General features: G+C 45.4%; 2 protein-coding genes across 3 annotated transcripts in view; one reads left to right on the forward strand and one right to left on the reverse strand.

Annotated features, from left to right (window-relative positions):
- The window catches only part of LOC128742190 (SWI/SNF-related matrix-associated actin-dependent regulator of chromatin subfamily A containing DEAD/H box 1 homolog), a 236,345-nt gene that overhangs the window by 34,369 nt on the left and 175,893 nt on the right, over positions 1–26,083 (forward strand). The gene's annotated exons all lie outside the window — the stretch shown is intronic.
- The window catches only part of LOC128742189 (dual oxidase), an 85,107-nt gene continuing 59,929 nt past the window's right edge, over positions 906–26,083 (reverse strand). The window contains exons 4-15 of the mRNA XM_053838456.1: positions 23,048–23,602; positions 22,587–22,990; positions 22,242–22,519; positions 22,008–22,175; positions 20,885–21,854; positions 20,624–20,827; positions 20,256–20,565; positions 20,074–20,197; positions 19,764–20,014; positions 1,328–2,160; positions 1,135–1,263; positions 906–1,034 (exon numbers count right to left, since the gene is read on the reverse strand). Coding sequence (XP_053694431.1) covers positions 906–1,034; positions 1,135–1,263; positions 1,328–2,160; positions 19,764–20,014; positions 20,074–20,197; positions 20,256–20,565; positions 20,624–20,827; positions 20,885–21,854; positions 22,008–22,175; positions 22,242–22,519; positions 22,587–22,990; positions 23,048–23,602 — 4,355 coding nt within the window. The remainder of the gene's footprint in view (positions 1,035–1,134; positions 1,264–1,327; positions 2,161–19,763; positions 20,015–20,073; positions 20,198–20,255; positions 20,566–20,623; positions 20,828–20,884; positions 21,855–22,007; positions 22,176–22,241; positions 22,520–22,586; positions 22,991–23,047; positions 23,603–26,083) is intronic.

Genomic DNA, 26,083 nt, shown 5'->3' on the forward strand with positions numbered 1-26,083 from the left:
AGGTACATCAGCAAATCAGAACAGATATGAAAAATAATTAAAAATTTATTCTATATAAACAACATATCGTGAGTTTTGTGTTCATAACTAATAAGATAAGACCAAAAATTTATATTTTATTGGCTTTCCAACAGTTATTTCGGATTAAATTCGACGAGTGCAATAAATGTATCACTAACGACTGATTTATTAATATCAATAAATACAGATTGCTTACGGCAACTATTTACAACTCCTACAAACAACAAATTTCATACACATTTACATGAAAATTATTATTTTCAGACTTTAGCATAACATAGGCAGATTGGTAAAAACGGGAACATACAGAAAGGCAGGATTTAAAATAGTCTTACAGCGTTAAGAGGAAAGCTAAGCAATTACAATCAAAAATTACTTAAGATTAACTATTTGATCCACATATTTGTATGTAATGAAATCAGGCAGTTATCGCGATCGAAGAGTAAATGTATCATTGCGAAATATAATTATTGCTTGACAAATCAATGGTAACTTCACTAGCGTTTCTTAAAGGCTACTATCATGTATGTATAAACATTTTGATGCGCTGAAGTTTTTGCATAACAACTAAGAATCAGCAAAATGGTTTATTTATTGGCTTTTGATGAATATCTTCTCATTTGCTTGACTTATTGTACACTCCAGAAAATAAATACGTTTAGGGCCATTTTAGGCACTGGGACTTACATTGCATTTCTCTCTCAGGCATAGACATGCAACAATATCTAATCCGTATCTTTTGAAAACAGTACACTAACAACAAAAAATGATGAATTCATCCGTTTAACTATGGTAATCTACACTACATAAAAATACTTTCGACTTAAGAAAGAGAAGAACCTAAATGAGCAATACACGGTAACTGAGCAACGGCCGGAAATGGCTCAGCCAAAGTTTTCGAAATGATGAATAAAATATGGCAACTTTCTACCCTTATTCACTTCGTCGCACGCCGACATGACACTCTTGGTGAGAGGACGTGGCCCGCAGGAAAACACGCCTATTTTTGAAACCTGCAAAAGAATTGGTGTTTAATGATTAGCGGAAAGAAGCTATGCTATAAACCAGTTTGATAATCTCGATCATAAAGATTAATCAAAATTTAATACTCACATAGGAATGTTTCTTTTGTACGAATTTTAGAAAACTGGACATATCGGGCCGACCAAAATGGTTCACCGCCTTCAAACCGGTAAACATGGACGTTTTCGACAATCGCTGGAAGTGGTTTTCACAAATATACTGAAAATATGAAAACGTAAATCATTGATTGTGTCCCTGACTACTGAAACGTAACCACACTTACAAGCATAGTAGTTCGCAAATCAAACTTGTGGAAAAACTGCGTAATGAAGATGTGAATCTCCAGCACATTGGTGACATCCTTCTTTTCGACATCTCGCAGCACATCGATGAACCATTCGAAGTGCTTGTGGGAAGGACAAATCCACAGGAAATAAACCTTTTTACAGGCCACTCCCGAATACCGGTTGGTGCTAGTACCGAACACCAAATCGTTCAAAATCGAAGCATAAGGAGTAACGCCAATTCCTCCGCCGACCATGACGGCTACCTCGAACTTGTACCAATCCTGGTTGCCTCCGCCGAACGGACCCTCGATTCGAATCTTCGGCTGATCGTCCGGATTGTAGTTGCAGGGGTCGAAATAGTTTCGCAACTTCCATGTCCACGGACCCTGCGCTTTGATGTGGCAGCTGAGGAAGTTTTCATGCGGAGCCGATGTCAACGTGAAGCTATGCATTTCCTCCGGTTTGATTTCGGTACAGGAAAGCCGCACCCATTGTCCGGATAGATATTTTAGATTCGGTGGACGATAGAATTTTATCTTGATCACATCCGACGGCAGTAGATCCGTTTCGATGACATCCAGTGCCATGTACTTCGTACGTAGTGAAACAATTTTGTCCAGCGTGTAGATGATTCCGGGACCGATGAAGAACAACCAAAACCGAGGCGCCCCGGTCAGACGGGCCAGTCCGTGTATGAGACAAAGTATGTACAGCAAAACATACAACGAGTGTGCGTTCCAGAAGAATTTATAAGCCTTCTTGCGGATTGTTGGATGCGCGAATGCAAATATGATGCTCATAATGACGAACAGCATAACTCCGGTAACTCCTGAAATGATAGATTTAGTGTTAAATGCCAAATATTATTTACTGATAGGTACATGGAATCAATAAAAATGAATTTTTATTTCATGCATTTTCAAGTTAAATACAAATAGGTGAAAAGAACACCTACAACTGAGAGTTAACTGAAAGCGAAACAAGACAAGTATCAGCTCAGCACTTTATTTGTAAAAGCATTTCTGGGTACTACTACATCTGCCATATCTATGCCCCTATGCAATAGAATGGTAGTAGGACGGTTAATAGTTATCCATGGTTGTAATATCAAGGAGGTGTGAAATACTGGAAGTAACTAGAACAAGGCTCAAGCAAAGCTCTGACCATTCTAAGTTGCTACCTAGCGCTGATAATAACATGGCTTATAGTTCCATGGTAAATATGATTGGTGTATATTGTTTGATAGGATGCGAACAAAACAATGGTAATGCTAACGATAGGGTAATGATCTAATGGTAAATAGCTGAATAATGCGTACTATCATCGGTACATTCCGCACTGGGTATAAAATAGACCCCATAGTTCATAGGCCCTTATTCAGCAACTCCTATCCCTACCTCCTCGTGGTACCACCGTACCAGCCGCGATAAGAGTAACCTTGGTGAAGATCGGGTAACCAACCTCGATCTCGAAATTTTCTTGGAAGTACCCATGTGCTTTCTAAAGAAGAGAAGAGTGTTACGTCTTTAGAAAGCACATGGGTACTTCCAAGAAAATTTCGAGATCGAGGTTGGTTACCCGATCTTCACCAAGGTTACTCTTATCGCGGCTGGTACGGTGGTACCACGAGGAGGTAGGGATAGGAGTTGCTGAATAAGGGCCTATGAACTATGGGGTCTATTTTATACCCAGTGCGGAATGTACCGATGATAGTACGCATTATTCAGCTATTTACCATTAGATCATTACCCTATCGTTAGCATTACCATTGTTTTGTTCGCATCCTATCAAACAATATACACCAATCATATTTACCATGGAACTATAAGCCATGTTATTATCAGCGCTAGGTAGCAACTTAGAATGGTCAGAGCTTTGCTTGAGCCTTGTTCTAGTTACTTCCAGTATTTCACACCTCCTTGATATTACAACCATGGATAACTATTAACCGTCCTACTACCATTCTATTGCATAGGGGCATAGATATGGCAGATGTAGTAGTACCCAGAAATGCTTTTACAAATAAAGTGCTGAGCTGATACTTGTCTTGTTTCGCTTTCAGTTAACTCTCAGTTGTAGGTGTTCTTTTCACCTATTTGTATTTAACTTGAAAATGCATGAAATAAAAAAAAGAGAAGAAGAGAAGAGTGTTACGTGGCCGGTTAAGGCCCTAACTCAGCGAGGTTAAGGCGCCGAACAAAGTCGCATTCGACTTTGCGCGACTCCGAATAGCCATTACGATGGGAGCGGGAACTCTTATCCCTACCTCCACGCGGTACCGGCCGGGACGCAACTGGGCCTAGGGTCAACCAAATACCAGTCTTTGGTTGCACCCTCAGTTGTGTGCTAACAGGGAAAGGGGGGCACTTTGTGCCTGAGGGTAGCGTGGCGTAGTGGTGTAAAGAGGCGAGCGGGGCTCAACTCCTATAAGCCAGCTGCGGGCGCCGTAGTGTTTGCGGTTAGCGTGGCGCAGTGGTGTAAAGAGGCGAGCGTAGCTCAATTCCTATAAGCCAGCTACGGACGTAGTAGCGTCCTGTTAGAGCTCAGGACTTTAAGCAAAAAAGCCAGGTCAGGAGTGCCATGGGCACATTAGGATCGGTTCCAGGAAGATCCTAATTACGGTGTACTGGACGGGCGGGAATAAACGTTTGGATTTGGCGCTACAGGGCTGACGGCTGTGCTATTCTACTACCTTATGTAAGGAAGGGTGATACCTTCCCGAAACGGCGAGTAGGCTAATGGTACAGCTGCCTTCCGTCCCGTTAAAACCGTGGCTGGTCTCTAGGTACGTTCAAAGCTCGTCACTCACGTCAAAGTGCGGTGGTGTAGGCTCAGATGATACATTCCTGACTAACGCCGATCGGATGCTGACATCCCTGCCCCCATGAAGGGTAGGGGGGAGTGTCCCTAGCCATGGCCTCCCTGCTTGCATAGATCACCATGGGATCGTTAAGGCGACTACACAATTACGAGTGGAAATAGCGGCCTAGAGTTGGGACCCTTTCGAATGGAAAAATTTTTAAGTTTCAAAGAGGGATCGAATACGGGTGCTACTAGTGGCAAAGATGATATCTTTGCCAAAAGTAGTAAGTTGGCTAGGTCACCAACAGCAAAGACAGGTAGCCCCCCGTTATCGGGGGCGCGACCCAAGAAGGGAAGCCCGCCGAAGTCGGGGGCACAGCCCATACAGGGAAGCCCCCCGAAAACGGGAGCGATACCGAAGAGGAAGTTGACACCACCTAGGACTAACACCCCAGTTAGAACGCCGGTGGCCATCGCTGCCAGCTCAGCCAAGAAGGCGAGCGACAGCGGTAGGCAAATGTCAACGGAGGGCATGGTGCACCCTCCTGAGGGCGAAGTCGGGCTTCCTCCAGCCAGTAGCAAGCTGGAGGAAGCCAAAAAGTTGGTGGACGAGTTGTACTCGTTCATCAACTCTAGGTCAAATGTCCACCTCGACATTAAAAAGCTGGCGGTGAGCCTCCGCTCTACCGTCATAGCTGCCGAGGTGGAGAGGCAAGAGCTTCTGCAGCGATGCGAAATCGCCGAAGCTCAGGTCATAGCCGCTAAGGCTGTGGCCATGCCTAGTCAGGCGCGTACGCCGCTTGCCAAGCGCAAGGCGGCTACGCCCGACCATGGACCAACGCTGGTGGCCAAGAGGCAGCGGACTTCGGCTCGCGCCTCTACCAGCGAACGTGCGGAGGCGGTCCCGGATGGTGCTTCCGGGACCGGGGAAGAGGATTGGCAGGTGGTTAGGCGTAAACCGCCTAAACCGCCAAGGCCGAAACCGAGCGAGGCTGCGGCTGCAAAGCCAAAGCCAAGGCGCGTCCATAAGGGCGACGCCTTAGTAGTGAAGCTGACAGGCAAGCTGTCGTATGCTGATCTACTGCGAAAGGTTCGTGTGGACCCCAAGTTGCAGGAGCTTGGGGCCAACGTTGTAAAGACCCGCCGAACCCAGGCAGGGGATATGCTTTTCGAACTTAGAAAGGACCCAACGGTCCAGAGTTCGAATTACCAGGAACTGGTTGAGCAGTCCCTGGGCGAAGCGGGCCAGGTCAAGGCGCTGTCGCAGCGTGTTCTGGTCGAGTGTAAAAACCTCGACGAGATTACGACGACAGTTGACCTGAGTGAGGCTATGCGGGATCAGCTTAAGGTTGATGTGGCACCCGCAGACATCCGCTTGCGGAAGGCATATGGAGATATGCAAACCGCGACCTTAAACGTGCCAGAGGCAATCGCCAACAAGATGTTGGCGTCTGGCAAAATTAAGGTAGGATGGTCAGTGTGTACACTGGTGTCGAAACGGCGTATCGAACGCTGTTTCAGGTGTATGGGCTTTGGCCATCGGGCGGCCAAGTGTAAGGCCCCCGATCGGTCCAAGCTGTGCAGGCGGTGCGGCGAAGATGGCCACTTCGCCAGGGGATGTAGCAAACCCCCCAGGTGCATGCTCTGCACAGTCGATGCGGGAAATAAGCATGCCACAGGTGGTCCACTGTGTGCGGCTTATAGGCGGGCATTGCAACGATAAGGGTGCAGGTTATACAGATTAACCTAAACCACTGTGAAACGGCACAGGAGTTGCTTTGGCAAACGGCAGCCGAGACGGGGTGCGATATTGCCATTATCGCGGATCCCTACCGGGTCCCCCGTGGAGGCGCTAACTGGGTTATCGATAAGGGTCGGATGGCAGCGATCGCTGTGATGGGTAGATACCCGATCCAGGAGGTGGTGTCGTCCGACCAAGAGGGGTTCGTGATCGCGGTGGTCGATGGCGTCTGCATCTGTAGCTGCTACGCTCCACCTAGGTGGTCGCCGGAGCAGTTTGACCGGATGCTGGACGTGCTCACCGACGAACTCACGGGCCGCAAGCCCGTTGTCATTGGAGGAGACTTCAATGCTTGGGCTGTCGAATGGGGTAGCAGGTGCACTACTCCGAGGGGACAAAGCTTGTTGGAAGCTCTGTCCAAGCTAGATGTAAGTCTGGCTAACGTGGGATCCGTCAGTACCTTTTGTAGGGGGGTACAACAATCGATCATCGACATCACCTTCTGCAGCCCAACGTTGCTTGACAACATGGGCTGGAGGGTGTCAGATGAGTACACGCATAGTGACCACCAAGCTATACGGTACACGATTGAACGACGGGCGCTACGGCCACGCGGGGCGAAGTCGACAGGGAGGAGGTGGAAAGTGAAGGCCTTCGACAAAGACCTGTTCGTTGAAGCACTCAGTGCAGAGAGCACCCGCTCGAACCTGAGTGCTCGGGAGCTGACCAACGTCCTAGTACGGGCATGTGATACCACTATGCCTAGGACGGGGCAGCCAATGAACGGTCGTCGCTCGGTATACTGGTGGAGCGATACCATTGCCCAGCTCCGTTCCAGGTGCCACAGAGCGAGAAGGCTAGCGCAGAGGGCCCGGACCGATGCAGATGCTGAAGCTCGGGGAGTTGATCTTAGAGCGGCAAGGTCGGCGCTTAAGAAAGAGGCTAGGCGTAGCAAGAAATCCTGTTTCCAGGAGCTATGTCGCGATGCGGATTCAAACCCCTGGGGTGGTGCATACCAGGTGGTAATGAAAAAGATGAAGGGTACATCTGCGCCGCAGGAAACCTGCCCCCAAAAGCTGAAAGTCATCGTGGAAGGGCTCTTTCCGCAACACGATCCAGTTTGGTGGCCTCCGACCCCGTACGGTCAATCGAATGATGTCCTCACTCCGGTCACGAATGAGGAACTCATCGTAATTGCCAGGGGTTTGAAATCGAAGAAAGCGCCCGGTCCTGACGGGATTCCGAACGAGGCACTCAAAGCGGCGATCCAAGCGTATCCCGATATGTTTAGAGAGACGCTTCAGAGTTGCCTAGAGGTATGCGAATTTCCAGACAAATGGAAAGTCCAAAGATTGGTACTGCTGCCAAAGCCGGGGAAACCGCCTGGTGATCCCTCGTCGTACAGGCCAATTTGCCTATTGGACACGCTAGGCAAATTGCTAGAGCGGGTAATCCTAAACAGGCTGACGCCTGTAGTGGAAAGTGATGTCGGACTGGCAAACACGCAGTTTGGCTTCCGTAAGGGGAAGTCCACTGTAGATGCCATAAAGTCCGTAGTGGAGAGGGCCGAGAAGCCTATGAAACGGAAAAGGCGAGGCGACAGGTATTGTGCTATAGTCACAATCGATGTCAAAAACGCCTTTAACAGCGCTAACTGGGGTGCAATTGCGTTAGCGCTGCATAGGATGAGGATACCGGATCATCTATGCAGGTTGCTTAAGAGTTACTTCGAGAACCGGACGCTAGTGTACGACACGGCGGATGGGGCGAAGAGGTACAAAGTGACAGCGGGTGTTCCACAGGGTTCGATTCTCGGCCCCACGCTTTGGAATGCCATGTACGACGGGGTGCTGAGGCTTGAACTACCCACTGGGGTCGATATTACTGGCTTCGCCGATGATATCGTCCTTACGGTGGTAGGCGAGTTTCTAGAAGAGGTGGAAATGCTGGCATCAGACGCCATAAGCATAATAGAGGGTTGGATGGCGGGCGTCAATCTGCGATTGGCCCACCATAAGACGGAAGCTGTGATGGTCAGCAACCGAAAGTCGGCCATAGAGGCAAAAATAATCGTGGGGGGACAGGTGATTGTCTCCAAACGAAGTGTGAAGTACCTGGGAGTCATGACAGACAACAGGCTGAACTTCACCAGTCATGTGGATTATGCTTGTGGTAAAGCGTCAACGGCGGTCACTGCTCTGTCTAAGATCATGCCGAACGGCTACGGTCCTAGCAGCAGTAAGAGACGCCTGATGGCCAGCGTTGCCATGTCGGTGCTACGATACGGTGCACCGGCGTGGGCCCCGGCTTTGGAGAGTAAGCGCAATCAGGCATGCCTGAACAAGGTGTTCAGGCTGTTAGCATTGCGCGTTGCGTGCGGCTACCGTACCATATCGTTGGATGCGATTGGGGTTATTGCAGCCATGATTCCAATATGCATACTCCTAGGTGAGGATATCGAGTGCCATAGGCAGAGGAACGTCAGGGGCGCTAGGGACAGAGTTAGGCTGGACTCTATTAGGCGTTGGCAGGCGGAATGGGATCGCACCGACCATGGTAGGTGGACCCATAGGCTGATCCAGAACATATCGTCCTGGATCGGCAGAGGTCATGGTGAGGTAAACTTTTTCCTTACCCAGTTCCTGTCGGGTCATGGATGCTTTAAGAAGTATCTACATACGCGCGGGCGGGCAGATTCACCCTTTTGCCCCGTTTGCACGGTAGCCGAGGAAACGGCGGAGCATGTGATCTTTCACTGCCCGCGGTTTACGTCCACTCGGCAGGTGATGCTTGAGGTCGTTGGAGAAGACACCAACGCCGACAACATCGTGCAGAGAATGTGCGCTGAGCAGCGTGCATGGGGTGCCGTCGATAGGGCGGTAACCGCGGTGATAACGGAGTTGCAACGGCTAGAACGTTTGCAACGACAGGGCCGACATAGCTTGCTAGGGTCAGTAACGGGCTGATTGGGCAGCCCAGGCCCTAGGTGAAGGGTAGTGGCGGTATGAAATGGCAAGGGTGTTGTGTGGACCCACACACGCAACGGACAAGTCGGAGTGCTTCGGCACGTCCTCCCTCCTGAAGTAAAACCTAACGGTAGTTCCGGGAGGGGTTCAGGAACGGGCAGCAGGAGAGTTTTTAGTAGGTAGGCGCATGCTGGCACCATGTGAATCCTATTCGGCACCGCGAAGGTGCTGTCTATGAAGATTTTCTCCCTGCATAAACAATACAAAAAAAAAAAAGAGTGTTACGTTGGACATCGTAGCGCTGGAAGAGCTGATGGTGCTACGTACGAATAGATATGGTCGAGGTCGTACCGTCTACCAGAGCTGCGACAACCGGAGAAAGGGAGTTCCGTTGCAGTAGACCCTATTGCAGGTACTTCTTTCAAGTACCACATCTACTACAGTGGCGGTAAAAAAAATAGAACATGGAGTCGGTTTCGTAGTGTTGGGAAAACAAAAGCAACGAGTTATCCGGTGGAGGTTCGTAGATGACCGTATACGCGTGTTGAGGATTAAGGGCAAATTCTTCAACTACAGCCTAATCAACTTATACGCACCGACAAATGATAAATCCGATGATGCTAAGAACGAGTTTTACAATAGACTTGAGAGGACCTATGGAGAGTGCCCAAAACACGCCGTGAAAATCATCATCGGAGATGCAAATGCGCAGATCGGGAGGGAGGAATTCTTCCGTCCAGTCATTGGAAGACATAGCCTTCATCTGTCGACCAATGATAACGGTCTGAGGCCCATAAATTTTGCCGCGGCCAGAGGAATGGAAACACACCTGGAGGCATCCAAATGGAGGCTCTAGCTCTCAGATCGATCATGTCTTGATTGACGGTCGACGCTTTTTGGATGTTATCGATGTACGGTCTTTTCGGGGACCAAATATCGACTATGGCCACTATCTCGTAGTGAGTAAGGCTGTCGAACACGGCGAAACCTCGCACTGAGAGGACGCTGCGTTTCAACATCCAGCGGTTAACGGCAGAAGGCGTAGCAGTGGAGTACGCCAGGAAGCTTGACCAACGAATCGCAGAACAGCAGGTAGAAGGAGAAGATATAAATAGGCTGTGGAGGAACATCTATGGTGCCATCAAAACAGCTGCGAGAGAGGTGGTAGGCAAGACAACATAACAGCTGGTTTGATACCGAATGCCAGAGAGTGACAGATGAAAAGAACCAGGCCAGGAGTCGTATGCTCACTGCGGCAACGCGTCAAAACAGAGAGAGGTACAGAGAGACTAGAGCGGGGGGGGGAAAAAAATCCATCGTCTAACGAAACGCGAGTACGAGGAGCACGTGCTCGCTTGCGTAGAGGAGCGATACGCCAGCAACGACACACAGAGTTTTGCCATGCCATGCAATGATAGTGCTGGCAACCTGCTTACCGACAAAAAGGCGGTAGCAGCCAGGTGGAAGGAGCACTTCCAGATACTGTTGAATGGAAAGGTAAATGCGGAGATTAGCAGGGACAAGATAGGAATTGTAAGCGATGGTCAAGCTGTGGAGCCACCAACACAGGAGGAGGTTAAAAAGGCAATCAGTGAGCTGAAAAACGGTAAAGATGCTGGAAACTTCTAAAAGCGGGGAGCGAGCGGCTGTACGAAGCAATCCACCGGATCATTGTCAGGATGTGGGAGGAAGAACAAATGCCGGAGGAGTAGTTGGATGGCCTCATTTGCCCAATTTTCATTGGAATTCTTGTCGAAGGAATTACATTGCTCAATTCTGCCTACAAGGAGCTCTCCTGTATCCTGTTCTGCAGACTGAGACCTTTAGCGGAGTCCTTCGCCGGCGAAATGAGCTGTGGCAGATAATGCTAGAACATGGTTTTCCGACGAAACTAGTTACGCTGATTCGTGCGACGCTGAACCGATCCAAATCATGCGTTAGAATAGCGGGTGAGACCTCAGCTGCTTTCGTGACGTTGGATGGACTGAAGCAAGGCGATGCACTCTCTAACCTGCTATTCAACATTGCCTTGGAAGGTGCATTACGAAGGGCGTAGGAGCAATAGGGCAAAGGAATAGAACTATCATCACGAAATCTCACATGCTTCTTGGTTTTGCGGATGACATCGATATCATCGGAACCAATCGTAGAGCAGTGGAAGAGGCCTTTAGGTCTTTTAAAAGGGATGCAGCTAGATTGGTTCTTACCATTAACACCACCAAAACGAAGTACATGGTTGCTGGTAGGGAAGGAGGAAGCCCAAGTGGTGTTTGTGCCAAGGTGGAGTTAGATGGGGAACGATATGAAGTAGTGGAGGAATTTATATATGTTGGTACACTCGTGACATGTGACAACGATGTAAGCCGCGAAGTGAAACGACGAGTTGCAGCCGCGAATCGGGCTTTCTACGGATTACGCAGCCAGCTGAAACCCCGTAATTTGCAAATTCGCACAAAACTGGCGCTCTACCGAACACTAATCCTCCCGGTGGCCCTTTACGGATACGAATCATGGACGCTAAAGGAAGTTGATCGGCGAGTGCTTGGGGTTTTTAAGCGTAAGATTCTGCGATCTATACTTGGTGGCAAAATGGAAAATGGAGTGTGGCGCAGACGCATGAATCACGAGCTGTACCTAGTATACAAATTTGCTGATATAGTGAAGATAGTGCAATGTGGCAGGCTGCGGTGGGCTGAACACGTGGCCAGAATGCCCGATGAAAGAGTAGCCAAAACTATTTTCAGCAGAGAACCAGGAAGAGGCCGTAGACTCCGAGGCAGATCCCGCACCCGGTGGGTGTGTGCTGTCGAAGACGATGCACGTTCAGCTGGTGTTTGTGGGGATTGGAGAACGGCAGCCTAGGACCGACGGTACTGTAGGACCATAATTCGTTCGGCGCAGGATCGGTAACGAACCGTTGCCACTAAAGTAAAGTAAAGTAAGTAATCCTCCGCGATTGGTACAACTGAAGACATCTCAACCAGAGACCAAGCGGAATCACAAATCGACCACGTTCTGATAGATGGTCGGCACTTTTCAGACATTATCGATGTTAGAATCTATCGATGTGCTAATATTGATTCGGACCACTACCTAGTGATGATAAAGATACGTCAAGAGCCATCTGTTGTGAACAACCGGATGTCGCCGAAAGCTGCACGTTATCGCTTGAAACCGCGCTGCTGGAAGAGGGTGAGCTAAATGGAGCCCCTCTTGAGGACTGTTGGAGTACCGCTTAGACAGCCATTAACAGCGTAGCGGAGAACGTCTTGAGCCGTGTGGTACCGAATAGACTTAACGAATAGTTTGATGAGAAATGTTGACGTATACTGGATGAAAAGAACGCAACGCGAGTACTAACACTGCGTACAGCCGTCCGTCCAAATATGAAGCGATACAAAGGAAACGGGGGACGCAAACCCGAGTCTTCCTTAAGAAGAAGTACCACCAGGATGAAAAGAAGTGCGAGTAACAGGAGCAGCTGTACTGTGCTGTTTCCATGATGCGTGAAAGTTATACCAACAACTCAATGAATCTTATATGGGTTTTGTACCGCGGGCAGAAATGTACAGAGATAATGGTTCAGGAATTTTGACATTCAGTAACGGTGATCGAAAAGTGGAAGCATCACTTCAATGAACACCTGAATGGCGTGCAAGCGGAAGACCATGATAGTAAAGGAAGTGGTCACCGCCATCAATTAGCTAAGCCTTGTCATTTGAAATCCGAAAGGACTATCATGAGAGTGGAAAGACGGGGTTTTTGGCCTATTTACAAAAAGGCGATGAGCTGGATTGTGAGAACTACCGAGCGATCACTATCCTGAATTTTACCTACAAAGCTTGGGCGCTTTGCCAAGCTGGCTTCATGGAAGGTCGGTCTACAATGGACCAAATTTTCACACTATGGCAGATCCTTCAAAAGTGGTGCGAATTGCGAGTTCTATTCATTGATTTTAAAGCCGCATATGATAGTATAAACCAACAAGAGTTATGGAAAATCCTAGACGAAAATAGCTTTCGTAGTAGCTCACTAGACTTATTATCATGACTTCAATGGATCGAATCCAGTGCTGTGTGACAATTTAGTGTGAATTGTCGGACCTTTTCGAATTTCACAGTGGACTTCGACAAGACGACGGTCTGCCTGTTATTCAACAATCCGCAATGTATCCGCAACCGATAGCACTTGAAGGCGTTTTAAGGCGGCCACCGACATGCGGGGCACAATTTTTATTAATCCGAACCAGTATTCAGAAAGTGGCTAAAGCTGGACGGACACGTCTTCCTAATATGCTGAACAACTATGGGAAAAATGGTTTTATGGTCTTTGCATCGAATCCGGTAGAAACAAGATGAAGGGGAGCGCAGCGTGCGAGATGACAAGATCAGGTGTAGCGTGATCTGGCAGTCACTGGGTGCACACGCAATTAGAGGCTAGCGTCCAGAAGACGTAAGGCCAACTAAGTAAGTAAGTAATAAAGGATACTAAATGAGAAACACTCGCCGCTTTCAACCAGCTCTATCAATCAAGCTTTAACGTTTGAGAAATAATGTCCTCATCCTGATTCAGACAACTATAAGTGAAAATGGCTTATTTCACTTTCATTGAGGCCGCCTTAAGCCACTTCATAATTAGCTGTGTTTTCTGTTACATTGCGATGATTTCTCCTCAAAGCAAAAAAGGAACAAGCATATTTGCATTTCGCTCTGTTTTGAATACGATGTGTTCCTCTCCGTTTTGTTTTATCTTCGCTCTCTTTTAATATAGGTAGCTATAGATAGCACATTGTGCAATCTGCTCATTGACGAGCAACAAAATGGTAAAACCTTGATTACATTCATGCATTGTGTTCTAACGAAAAATGGATTTCCGTGCCATGGCATTAGTTCTTGACACAGATCTTTTTGTTTCGCTTTTACTCCTGCAACTGCCAATAACAAACTCAAAAGTTTCTAATGTAAAGAGCACAATGAAAAAAGTGTGAGTATGAGAAAAGTACTTCCCCGCTAGTTTTTGATCTTTTTTTTCTTTATATGAATCCCACAACTGTTGAGCAGTTCTGCTCATTGTAATGAAGCGAAAAGTTACACTTTGTGCACAATAAGTGAGAAAATAACAAGCGTGTTGCGAAGTAATGGTTTGAGTTTCAGAATTAACCGTTGTGAGCGTGAGCTATTTTATTTCTTGAAGTTTTAATCATACAAATCCTGCCACTCGATAGCGAGGAAGAAGTTTCTTGAATTTCTTGCTTAAGTATCTCATGCTGAAATACCACTTGTGCTGCTGTTTTTAAGGGTTTTAGAGCCTCTTGTAACCCTTCCTTACGCTGGATTGAAAAAACTATCCAGCCGACTCTCTTCTTTTCCAGTGGGTCGACTTAAAAATAGAAAAGAAACGATGGCGCTCAATTCAGTGAATCGCTTTCCAGATTAAAGTTTTGCTCCACTTCCATTTTCGACACTCAAAAGGGAACACAACTAGAAGTTTTGCTTATTTCGACATTTGTTTAAGATTTTTTAAATAACTAATAGTCTCAGGATTAGCAAAAGAAAGGAAATTTGCATCATCAAAGCAGTCACGATGCAGTGTGAACAAAAATGCTGTAGAATATATTACATTAATCATTTTTTGTCAACGCTCACAGCGCAACACGTATTGCAAAGAAAATTTCAGGGAATCAAGTGGAACCAGAATGATAGGAAGAAGGGGGAACGGAAGTTAACTTAGGAGTGCTCATGGAGGATAGTTATGTCCCAGCACCTAATATTCAGAAAGTTAAACGAGCAATCGGTTTGCTGAAGACCAACAAAGTCGTTGGTAAGAACCGCCTACCGGCAAAGCTTCATAGACATGGCCAAGAAACGCTGGCAACGATTCTACACTGGGTTATTTCCGAGATTTGGGAGGAGGAGAAACTCCCGGTGGAATGGATGGAAGGAGTGGTTTGTCCCATCTACAAAAAGGGCGATCGACTCGACTGCTGCACTATCGTGACATAACACTGATAAACTTTGCTTACAAAGTACTCTCCCAAATCTTGTTACCGATAGTGCAGGGTTTCGTAGGGAATTACCTAGTACGCCGACCCGCTCGCAAACCTCCATGGGGAAACGCGCATCTCCGTCGATTGAAACGTGCAAGATCCTCTGCTCTGCGCGCATTTCAAATATCATGCTGCCAAGTCACCAAGCGAAGCTTTAACCGCACATGTAGTGATTTTCGAGCGCACAACGGTTTTTTGTATAAACAGTATACTCTACGAATGCAAGGATACCTCCGCAGAAATCCGAAGAAATTTTGGTCATTTGTCATCTCTATGAAAAACGAAGACGGCCTACCTGTTGCTCTGTTTTTGGACGATCGTAAAGCCAACGTTGCTCGCGATAAATGCAACCTCTTTGCTACTCACTTCAAGCAGGCTTTTAATCGTGCTCCCGCTTCTTCAGAACAAATTGCTCATGCTGTTAGAAACACACCTAACGAATTCATCAATCTCAACGTCTTTCGTGTAACGGAGAAGATTGTGAAAACTGCCATCGGAAAATTAAAATATTCGTTAGTGGCCGGACCTGACGGTATTCCATCTTGCATCCTGAAAAAGTGTTCTACAGTTCTCGCTAGACCTCTCTCACTGTTATTCAATGCTTCAACCCAGCAGTGTAAGTTCCATACTCTATGGAAAGAATCAGTAATATTCCCTGTACACAAGAAAGGTGATAAGCGCAACGTTCACAACTATCGAGGGATTACATCGTTATGCTCAAGTTCTAAAGTGCTCGAGATAATCGTGAACGACGCTTTGTTCGCTAGCTGTCAACACTACATTTCCTCAGACCAGCATGGTTTTTTTTCCAAAACGTTCAGTCTCCACGAATCTCGCCGATTTCGTCTCGTTCTGTCTGCGCAACATGAATGAATGGGTGCAAATTGATGCAGTGTACACGGACCTGAAAGCTGCATTTGATCGGGTGGATCACGGCATCCTCCTTGCTAGGCTGGAGATGTTAGGAGTTTCCGCACCGTTCTGCAAGTGGTTACATTCGTATCTTACACACCGTAGGCTGAGTGTGAAGATCGGATCAGAGTTTTCCGACTCGTTCAGCAACATCTTTGGCGTATCACAGGGGAGCAACCTTGGACCCTTGCTCTTTTCTCTTTTTATAAATGAACTTTCAGCTCTTCTGCCACCTTCTGTCGATCTTTTTATGCCGACGATGTAAAAATCTGTAAGTAATTAGAATGGACTCCAAATGCATTAAACTGCAAAACCTTGTGGACAAATTTTGAAGATTGGTGCTCGAATAAGAAGTTGAAAAAGAAGGCATTGAAAAAATTCAGCTTATTGAAAACTGCAACATCGAAAGCCCTGTACCTTGAAGCCAATAGGAAGTACAAAAGATTAAATAAGCGTCTTTTTCATATTCACCTAAATCGCTTGCAACGGTCACTCAAATCTAAACCAAAAGGATTCTGGCGTTATGTTAACGATCAACGAAAAGAGTCTGGTCTTCCTACATCCATGTATCACGGAGACATAGAGGCGTCGACAATAGATCAAATAGCATCGCTCTTTCGTGAACAGTTCAGCAGTGTTTTCCTTGATACTCCAGCCAGCCCGCTTGTTATCACAGAAGCAGCTGAGAATGTGCCATCCTTACCTGGCGTTGGCCCCCATTACTCGATCACAAGTGATATCGTTATAGCAGCAGCAAAACGTTTGAAATGTTCTTCGAATGCCGGCCCCGATGGAATTCCAGCCGTTACGCTAAAGAACTGCATCAATGCTATTGCATCTCCACTTGCATCAATATTTGACTGCTCATTGGCCACTGGTGTTTTTCCTAGCTGCTGGAAAAATTCTTACGTATTTCCGGTTCACAAGAAGGGATGCAAGCGATCCGTATCCAACTACCGAGGAATTGCCGCTTTGTGTGCCTCTTCGAAGCTTTTTGAACTAATTGTTCTTGAATTTTTAACGCAGAAATGCTCGCCATATATCTCGCCAGATCAACATGGTTTCATCCCAAAGCGATCGACTACCACCAACCTTGTGGCATTCACTTCTTTTGTCATTCGCCATATAGAGAAAGGCTCGCAAGTAGACGCCATCTATACTGATTTGTCGGCTGCATTTGACAAAATGGATCATGATATTGCATTGGCTAAATTCGAGAGATTGGGAATTTCTGGTAGCCTACACTCCTGGTTGCGTTCGTACCTGACTGGACGGAATATGTCCGTTAAGATAGAAGATTTTGTTTCGCCTTCGTTTCCAGTTAAGTCCGGAGTTCCACAAGGCAGCCATCTTGGCCCGTTTCTTTTCCTGTTATACATGAATGACGCAAACTGGATCTTGGATTGTTATAAAAAATCTTACGCTGATGACCTGAAACTTTATTACGTCATCAACAAACCAAGCGATGCCCTCTCTCTTCAACAACAACTCGTAGCATTTGCAGCATGGTGTAAAACAAATCGGATGGTTTTGAACGCTTCTAAATGCTGTGTTATTTCTTTCGGCCGCAAACGATCACCAATGCTTCACGACTACATTCTCGATGGTACATCTTTAAAACGTGAGAACACTGTGAAAGATCTTGGTGTACTTCTTGATTCCTCACTGACATTCAAAGATCAAGTGTCATATGTTGTCTCCAAGGCCTCGTCGCAGTTGGGATTCATCTTTCGATTCGGCAAGTATTTCCAGGACGCTTACTGCCTCAAAGCCTTATACTGTGCTTTAGTGCGTTCAACTCTCGAATATTCGTCGGTCGTTTGGGCACCGTTCTATCAAAATGGGATCATCAAAGTCGAGGCCGTCCAACGCAAATTTGTACGCTATGCACTACGACACCTGCCATGGAACGACCGGAATAACCTACCTCGTTATGCTGATCGCTGCAAGTTAATCCACCTTGACTCACTCAGCGTTAGGAGAGATGTCGCCAAGGCTTGCTTCATCAGCGACTTACTAACGTCCTACATTGACTGCCCTGAACTTCTAGGCCTCTTGGACGTGAACATCCGCAGACGTGCTCTTCGTTCCCATATGTTCCTCGATATAGGGAGATCCAGGACAAACTATGGGATGCATGAGCCAATAAAAAATATGTGTCGTGTATTTGAGAATTGTTTCGAGTGCTTCGATTTTAATTTGTGTAGACGTGTTATTAAAAGTAATTTTGTAAGAGCGTTATCGGTGTGATGTTAAAAGATGTTTGTATTATTTGTAAGTAAATTTAAGTGGAGTCATTGGGGTTGTTTTTAACCTGTTGACTGTATATAAATAAATAAAAATAAAAATAAAATAACATGCTTACTGTCAGCATCTCAAAGTGCTTTACCATCTCCTTTCATCGTAAAAATAAGCCTATAGCTTTTAGCTACAACATGGCAGGACATTTGTTACAACGTGGCTATCACATTCGTGATCTTGGTGTCGTCCTGGATAGCGCACTAACCTTCCGTATACACTACAACGACACTATCTCTAGAGCCAATAAGCAATTGGATTTATTTTTAAAATCGCCAAGGAGTTCCGTGACCCGTACTGTTTTCGATCTTTGTACTATGTACTTGTAAGCAGGGTTGCCACATGCACAGATTATTCTGTGTTTAACAGATATTTGAAAGAAATCGCCTGTACAGAATCTGTATGCACAGAATACAGATTTTCGCCAAATTACACAGATTAAACAGGTTTTTGAGCTTTTACATGAGAGTGAAAGAGACGGAAATAGCCAGCAAAATGACTCTCTATCTCTTTCACTCTCATTGTTTTGCATTGGACAGATTTTTGCACAGATATTTTTCCTCGCCGTACAGATTGTCAGATTTTTTCAACAAAAAACACAAAATTATATGTGGCATCCCTGCTTGTAGCTAGAATCGAAGCAGTGCAGAAAAAATTTCTACGGTATGCTTTGCGCAGTCTTCCTTGGCGCGATCCCCGAAACCTTCCGCCATATGAGGAACGCTGCCGTTTGCTTAACTTGGAGACTCTTGAAAGAAGACGTGCCAACGCTCAAGCCACGTTCCTGGCTAGATTGCTATTAGGAGATATTGACAGCCCCGCTCTTCTGAGTCAACTGAATCTGTATGCTCCTGAACGACCCCTCAGAACTAGGCATTGTCTGCACCTGCAGGGACGGAATCCAAACTACGGACTGTGCGACCCTAGCTGATTTATGGCAATGCGGTTCAACGAACTCTACGGTTGGTTTGATTTTAACATGACGCCTAATAATTTTCAACGACGACGAAAAAAATAAATGTGCAAACATTCTGCTACCTACACACTCGAGCACGCACATTCTCACATCGTACTCCTTCATGGCTTATTCCCGAGTCAAATAACTTCTGAGCAATCAGCTGCCCGTGAGGCAAAGAGGCGCACTGGGATACAGGTTTGGCATTACTTTTTCTTTGCTTCTTCATCTTCGCTCCCGATTTTACTCACGGGCGGGAGTGCGAGCGCCTGCGAGAAATCGACATCAGCAGCTCGGACAGCAACGAAGAACGAGAGCGACTACCGTAGCTGTTAGCTAAACACACACTCGCAAAAATTCGTCGCAATGCATGAATAAGTACGAGTGAAAGTCCGAAAGAGACGCTTACGCTGGCGCGTTCGTTAGGATGAGTACGCGTGTGTGAGAAAATTACACCACACGAGTGTTGGCTTCGCAACACTGACAGATAGTCAGTTCAATATGACATTACTTGTCATTGGACTGTAATTGATTAATATGTATACATGAATGCTAGAGTAGAAATGCGATTGCTTCTGATACTGCGAATATTATCGTAGATTTCAAATGCGCATTTATAGAAAAAGATGAAATTATATCCTATTCCGTAATAATGATAAATCATTTAACACAATGTCAAATATTATTAATAAAGCATTATATCATTACAAACCTGTTACAGTTTGAAACAGCCAGTAGGTTATATCCGGTCGATAATCCGACGTAAAATGAACTTCCTTCGTTAAACACTTGAGATTTTCAATCGACTGGGTAGACACATGGTAGAAGTTCACAATATGTCCCACGGTGTGCAACAGCGAGAAAAACAACGCTGTACATGCAGCGATCTTGTGAAACTGAATGTGAGAATCCAGCGGAATGTATTGCTGAATTGGAAACTCTTTCAATTTCGTTATTAGATTCCTAAAAATAAGATTCTTGTTATTCATAGTTCATAAAATTAGAGATCAAGCTGAGATTACCTAGACATTGTTAAAAGTAATAATGAATAGCAAAATGAAAGTGAAGCTGCCGAACCTCGAGTAATTGCAATTCCAACGCCCATAATGTGTCTTAAATCCGTGTGCTCTGCCATGAATGAATAATCTAAAAAAAAACAGTGTGTTAAAATTGATTTTGCTTCAATGGAAATAATCAGTCTTACGAATGAATCTTTCAACAAATAACACTATGGTAATAACGTAAAACAAAAACAGGTAGAAAATGTTTTGCCGATTCTCTTCCAGAAACGTTGTGTAGCTGTCCAAACGTTCCTGCATCCAGTTGCGCCGGGCATCCGAAGGAGGTTCGATGTGGAACGATGTCATGCGTGCCACGTTGGTCGACGTATCCAAGAAATTCTGCTTCGCACCTTTACAGTCCAGTCCAATGGCGACGAAATCACCTTTGTATTCCTTCATCATTAGTTTGAAATCCTGATAGGTCAGGTGATTTTTGTGCTCCAAACCAACGTCCTACAAAAAGTAAGGTATGCTACAAATACCCATAGTTTTGAAAATCTATAATAGGTACCTGAAACATTCCATCGATCAGCTCCTTCACCTGGTCATCTGTTACGCTAGTGGTCCGGGCAATTTCCACTAATGAACGCATCATTTCACTCAGCTCGCCTTTGTCAATCACTCCGTTCCTATCGTTGTCGCACATGTCGAAAATGATTCTCAGCTTATCATCAGTTTTGCCACGAGAGAAAAGAACGACTGTTTCCAGAAATTCCTGCATTGTAAAGAAAATTTCAAATTACTGTAAATTAGGTACCTGGATCTGACTCACTTGAAATGAAATTCTTCCATCCTGATCCTTATCGACAATGTTGAACATTTTCCTGACAAACATATCGTCCTGTTTCATTCCCAAAGCGGCAGCGAATTCCGACTTGGACAAGCTGGTTCTCATTACCGTCATAACTTCCCCGTCGACGGAAACATCCGACCGTCTGCGACGCTCCCCAGGTCGCAATCCGAATGTTAACGCATAAGCCTCTCGGAAGAAATGCTCCAAACGTTTCTGCCTTCGTTCACGCGTTTCCGCCTTGGCAAGCATTACGTCACGCTGAATTTCCACAAACGTCATGTCTTTTTTATGCAACAGAAGGAAATCTTCTAATTTTTTAACGAACTTTCTTCGGGCAGAATTTGATTCCAATTCCATTACCAAATCGTGATCGTTTGGCACGCGCAGCAGTAAGTACGGCTTTTTCTTCTTGTAGTTTTCCAGCGATTGCTCCACAGTGACCACATCCACGTTCTTCAAATTAAAAGTCCGAAGTTTTTCTCCTTTACGATCCACTGTATGAATTGCAGCTTCCGGGCCGAATTTAACCGTCACCAGACGCTTGTGGTTAGCGTGCAACCATTCGCGAGCGACCATTTTTTCCACGGATGCTTTACCAATTCCGTTCGATTTTAGTGCTTCCTGTTTTATTTTCAACTTTCGCCTGCGGCTGTTCTGCAACTTGATCACGCAGTAACCTGCCCCTGCGCAAAGTATTGGGACGAATCCGAGAAATACACAGGAATAGATATAGGCAAGCTCGGAACCGGAGAAGTAATCGTAGCCTTCCAGATGGTTGCACGGCTCAAGCATGGTGGCATTCAGCTGCTCCGGTTGCGGACACGGATCTCCCTCGTTCCAGTGGAAAACATCGTTCTGAATATCGTCCGGATCGATGTCCGTACTGTTTACAATAATGTCCCATAGAGTGATCTTACGAAGTTCGGCAATTTCTTCCTTGGAAAATATTCTGCAAACGGAAAAAGCAAATTTATTCAAATGTTAAATTGTATTCAATGCAAAATGACAAACAGATGAAATGATACACAAATATAATAAATTTTGTATTAATTTGATAAATAGACACATATATAAAATAAATATATTTTAAAGACATATTTACCCGTTATCTTCATTTTCGAACCAAAATCGATCCGCATCTCTGATTCTGGTAAATTGATCAATTATCACGGCAGTGAACAGTTCTCCGGGTTTGCCGTCCGATTCCAACATTCCTCCAACATAAACATCCACGTTATCTAGCCGGTTGTCGTACGTTTTAATTAACAACCTAAACAAAAACCACGTCAATTCGTTAACAATAGAATAAGAATAAATTTACTAGTGAAAAACTTACTCTAACAATTCCGGATTTTTTTCGAACACTTCTGGATTGATATCTCTCCACGTTTTCTTCTTTGGTAGTTTGTATGCCACTCTAGCTGTATTGTAATCAGGCAATCCATTATCGCGCCCACGCATTATGTTTAGCGCTCCCAGATCCCGTCGTGAAAACTCCATTGGACCAAATAGTTGATCACGCACATCGGAGCACAGAAGAGGATCTTCCCGTTCGGAAAGTTGCGATGCCATTCCCATTAGAAACTCTTCGGTAGGGGTTTCATCTAGCACATCCTGAAAATAAAAACAGTTGCAATTAAAAATTGTAATCTCTCGTTTCCGTTTGATTCGATAAACCTACATTAGAGTTCCACCACGTGGAACACAGTCTGAGCGCCGGGTAATCCATTTGCGTTCTACGAAATTCGCACTTTCCATTGCGTCGAAATATGCCTGGTGGGATGAGAGAATGACCAAAGCGGAACGCAGCCGCCTGGAACATGTGACTGACGCCGGGATGGGTATCGGCTTTGTAACCCTCATAGGGGCCCAATTCGGCGTCTAGAAACGCTGGCAGGTACTCGTAGGATATCACATTTTGTAAACTAGCTATCACGACCCGTCGAGCTCGCTGAAAGATTTCCTCGTCGGTCCAGTCTCTATGTTGCTTACGAACACGTTTAGCCACCACATTGTGCCACCGTAGGAACAGAATTGCGAAAGATAACACCGCTGGATTTTGATTCGTTCGAGGATCACCCAAAACTGAAAGCAATGTTACGCGTTACAGTTGGTTGCATACTCATAGGCGTTTTTACTTACGGTATAACCTCTCCGGGTTGAGCATTCTCATCACATGCGGTACCGGATTGTTGAACAGCGGTACACGTTGAGTGTTTTTCACCGGCATTGTACCTTCTCTGTCGGTTAGCAGCAAGCCGTCCTGGAATGATCGCATCGCGTTCAGCCATGCCTCCGATGTACTGTAGATAAAACTACCATCGATCCAGGCCGTCATTTGATTGATTTGCTCTCTCGGTGCGTTCGGGCTTTGACCAGTGTTCCGATCGTACGCAGCCCTGTGAAACGGAATGTACCGATCACCGCGACACTCACGATCGTACATTTCGTCACACTTTTCAATTTCTATCCGGTGCATTTCGATCGGGCAGCCTGACTCGGATGCCATGACAACCTCGTTCGTAACGACCTGGCCGAAGAAAGCCAGCAGAGCGGTGCGGTTGTGCTGTGATGGCAATCCATCCTTGCCACGCATGAACAATCGACTTAGCCTACGCGGCGAAGGCCGATTCGAGCCAGCCAGAACGTACACTCCGTCCGAGTAGGCCGGTGGAGCTTTCCTCGTGAGGTGATTATCTGTGAATAAATTAATCAATAGTACTCGATCAGGAGGTTTGCCCAGTTAAGTAGGATGGCTAATGATTGTGTTTGTGAGAGTGCACTTGCGCGCAGCTGCGCATTTATGCGGTGCATGCGTGGAGAATAAATTACACGCACGGAAAATACGCAACGGTGCGCGGTGGCTGCACCAGTAGTGGCGTTGTTGCTTTGAAATGGGTGTGAAAGGACTTTTTATTCAAGGATAAATTTGAGATAATTTTCTATAATGACAGATTGTGTGGCCGGAAAAATCTCTCTGCTAGAGAAATAATTTCTTTGCAAATGTACTCTTTTATTGCTGTCTTATTGCTCTGGACATCAAACAAACTGAATAGACGAAAAGTTTTTGAAGTAAGGCTATAAAAGTATATAAAAATGTTTTGATCACTAACTCGAATTTTTACGGATGTCTCCTATTTACAAAAATTCATAAGTCTTGAACTATTATAAAACAAAATAGCAATTCCACTCCACTTTAATACTCCGAATATGTTCAAATTCTGTGTATTTGTTCATTTTCGATATATTTTAGACTCATGTCATTTAAGTTGATGCTTGGGTGGTTCAAAAATCGTCACTTTTGCCAACCTTTTGCTCTTTAACAATTCATAACTTTTGAACTATATTTTAATGAGCTGCAAAGGAAACGCAAGCTATTTTTTGAGCAGATTTTTAGATTTTTTAGCAAAGCCGAACAGAAGTACGGATACCTCGATATAAGACAACCGCAATATAAGAAAATTTTTACCTCGATATAAGACAAATGCCTTAACGTTGTCAACGATACCAGAGTTAAACTTCTGCCCAAAAGCGGTGACCCTAAGATCTTCATTATTTCAAAATAATCCTAAAAATTATAAAAACTAAAAGCTCAAAGAATAATAAATAGTTCAAAAAACATGAACACACAACACACGGCAAAATTGGTGACTACTGACGCATTTTTTTTTTTTTTTTTTTGGGAAATCATGATTCGATATAAGACAATTTTGATATAAGACAACTCTTTGAAATTATTCCGTTTCTTCATCCGAAATATTCGTTTCATTCATAGTAGAAACAAAATACCATGCGTTTGGATAGCATTTAAGGGGAACCCTATTTTGGAAGACCGAAAAATAATAGTTTTTCGTAAAAAATTTTCAGATGCTAGAATTATATTTAAGTATTGGGGTATTTTGGTTATTAGTTAAGGTATATTTGAAGATATATTTTGTATTTTTGGGATACAAGAATAAAGAAACATGGTTTTGGGGAAAACGCGTTCAAAGTTTCGCACAGTAATGGACTTCCCTTGAGGTGACTCCACAATATTTACCGAAAGTTTTCAACGAGATCAGATATTAAAAATTCCTTTTGGCATGACATTTCTGAAGGTGTCTCGAAAATGCAAAAAATAAAATTCGATTTTTCCGACTTTCCAGAGTAGGGCCCCCCTTAAGCTAGGAGGTGTGATGCCCTGTGGTTTCCGGCTGCCAAAACTTACAATTCTCGAGTGACGATTTGAATTTTTGCTATACTCTTATTGTATAACCGTCCAATTGGCTTCGAGGCACGATGTTGGTCCAACAAGCCAATGTTAGAATCTCAGTTGGCCGATGCTGTTGGAGTTGCTGCAGTGGGATCGCTGCACTAGCCCTGTAATTGTCCTGTACTCTAATAACCGGTTGCGAAGTCTGTCGATAAACAAGGGACGTCCATTCTCAAGGCTTTTTGTGATTGTATTTATGAACAACTTTGGTCATGAAACCTATTATGGGAGAGTTGGTGGGCCGCTTGTTGTTGCATGGGTTATAAATTTAGCCAAAAAATTGCGCCACGGGACCTGGCCCTATCGTGGGAGTCGGCAAAATGACTGAATGGCTGGAGGGGTGAAAACATGCCAATCGCAAACAGAGCGCTTTAGGCATCCTGCCCTTACTGACTATGCGGGGCTCAAGAAGCTTTAAATTCCGAAGAGACCTTCGATTGGGCAACACTAAGGCAGATTTGTCGGGATGTGGTTTTTGGGTACAAATGGGTATTCAGGAATGATTGTTTTTTTGGCGTACTGCGCGGAGCCTCCCAAGTGCTTGATCTGCACGTTCATAGTGAAAGTGACTCAACTCAACCTGAATCACTGCAGCACGGTTCAGCAGCTGCTACACCAAGCAATTTCTGAGTCGGCAACGGACATTGCCATCATCGGCATATCGCGTCCCTGCCGGAAACAGAAACTGGGTCTCGGATAGATCCGGGACGGCGGCTATATGGACGACAAGCAGGTTGCCGGTTCAAGAAGTTGTGTCAACCGCAGACAAAGGATTTGCGGTTGCCAAAGTGGATGGAGGGTTCTACTGCAGCTGTTATGCCCCGCCAAGATGGTCTATCGAGCAGTTTACGCGAATGGTAGACCGAGTTTCAGTTGTGCTGACTGGTGTAAGGTCGGTGGATGTGACGGACAACTTTAACGCTTGG

The sequence above is a fragment of the Sabethes cyaneus genome, chromosome 3, assembly GCF_943734655.1.
Source record: "Sabethes cyaneus chromosome 3, idSabCyanKW18_F2, whole genome shotgun sequence".
In the NCBI taxonomy this organism is placed as follows: Eukaryota; Metazoa; Arthropoda; class Insecta; order Diptera; family Culicidae; genus Sabethes; species Sabethes cyaneus.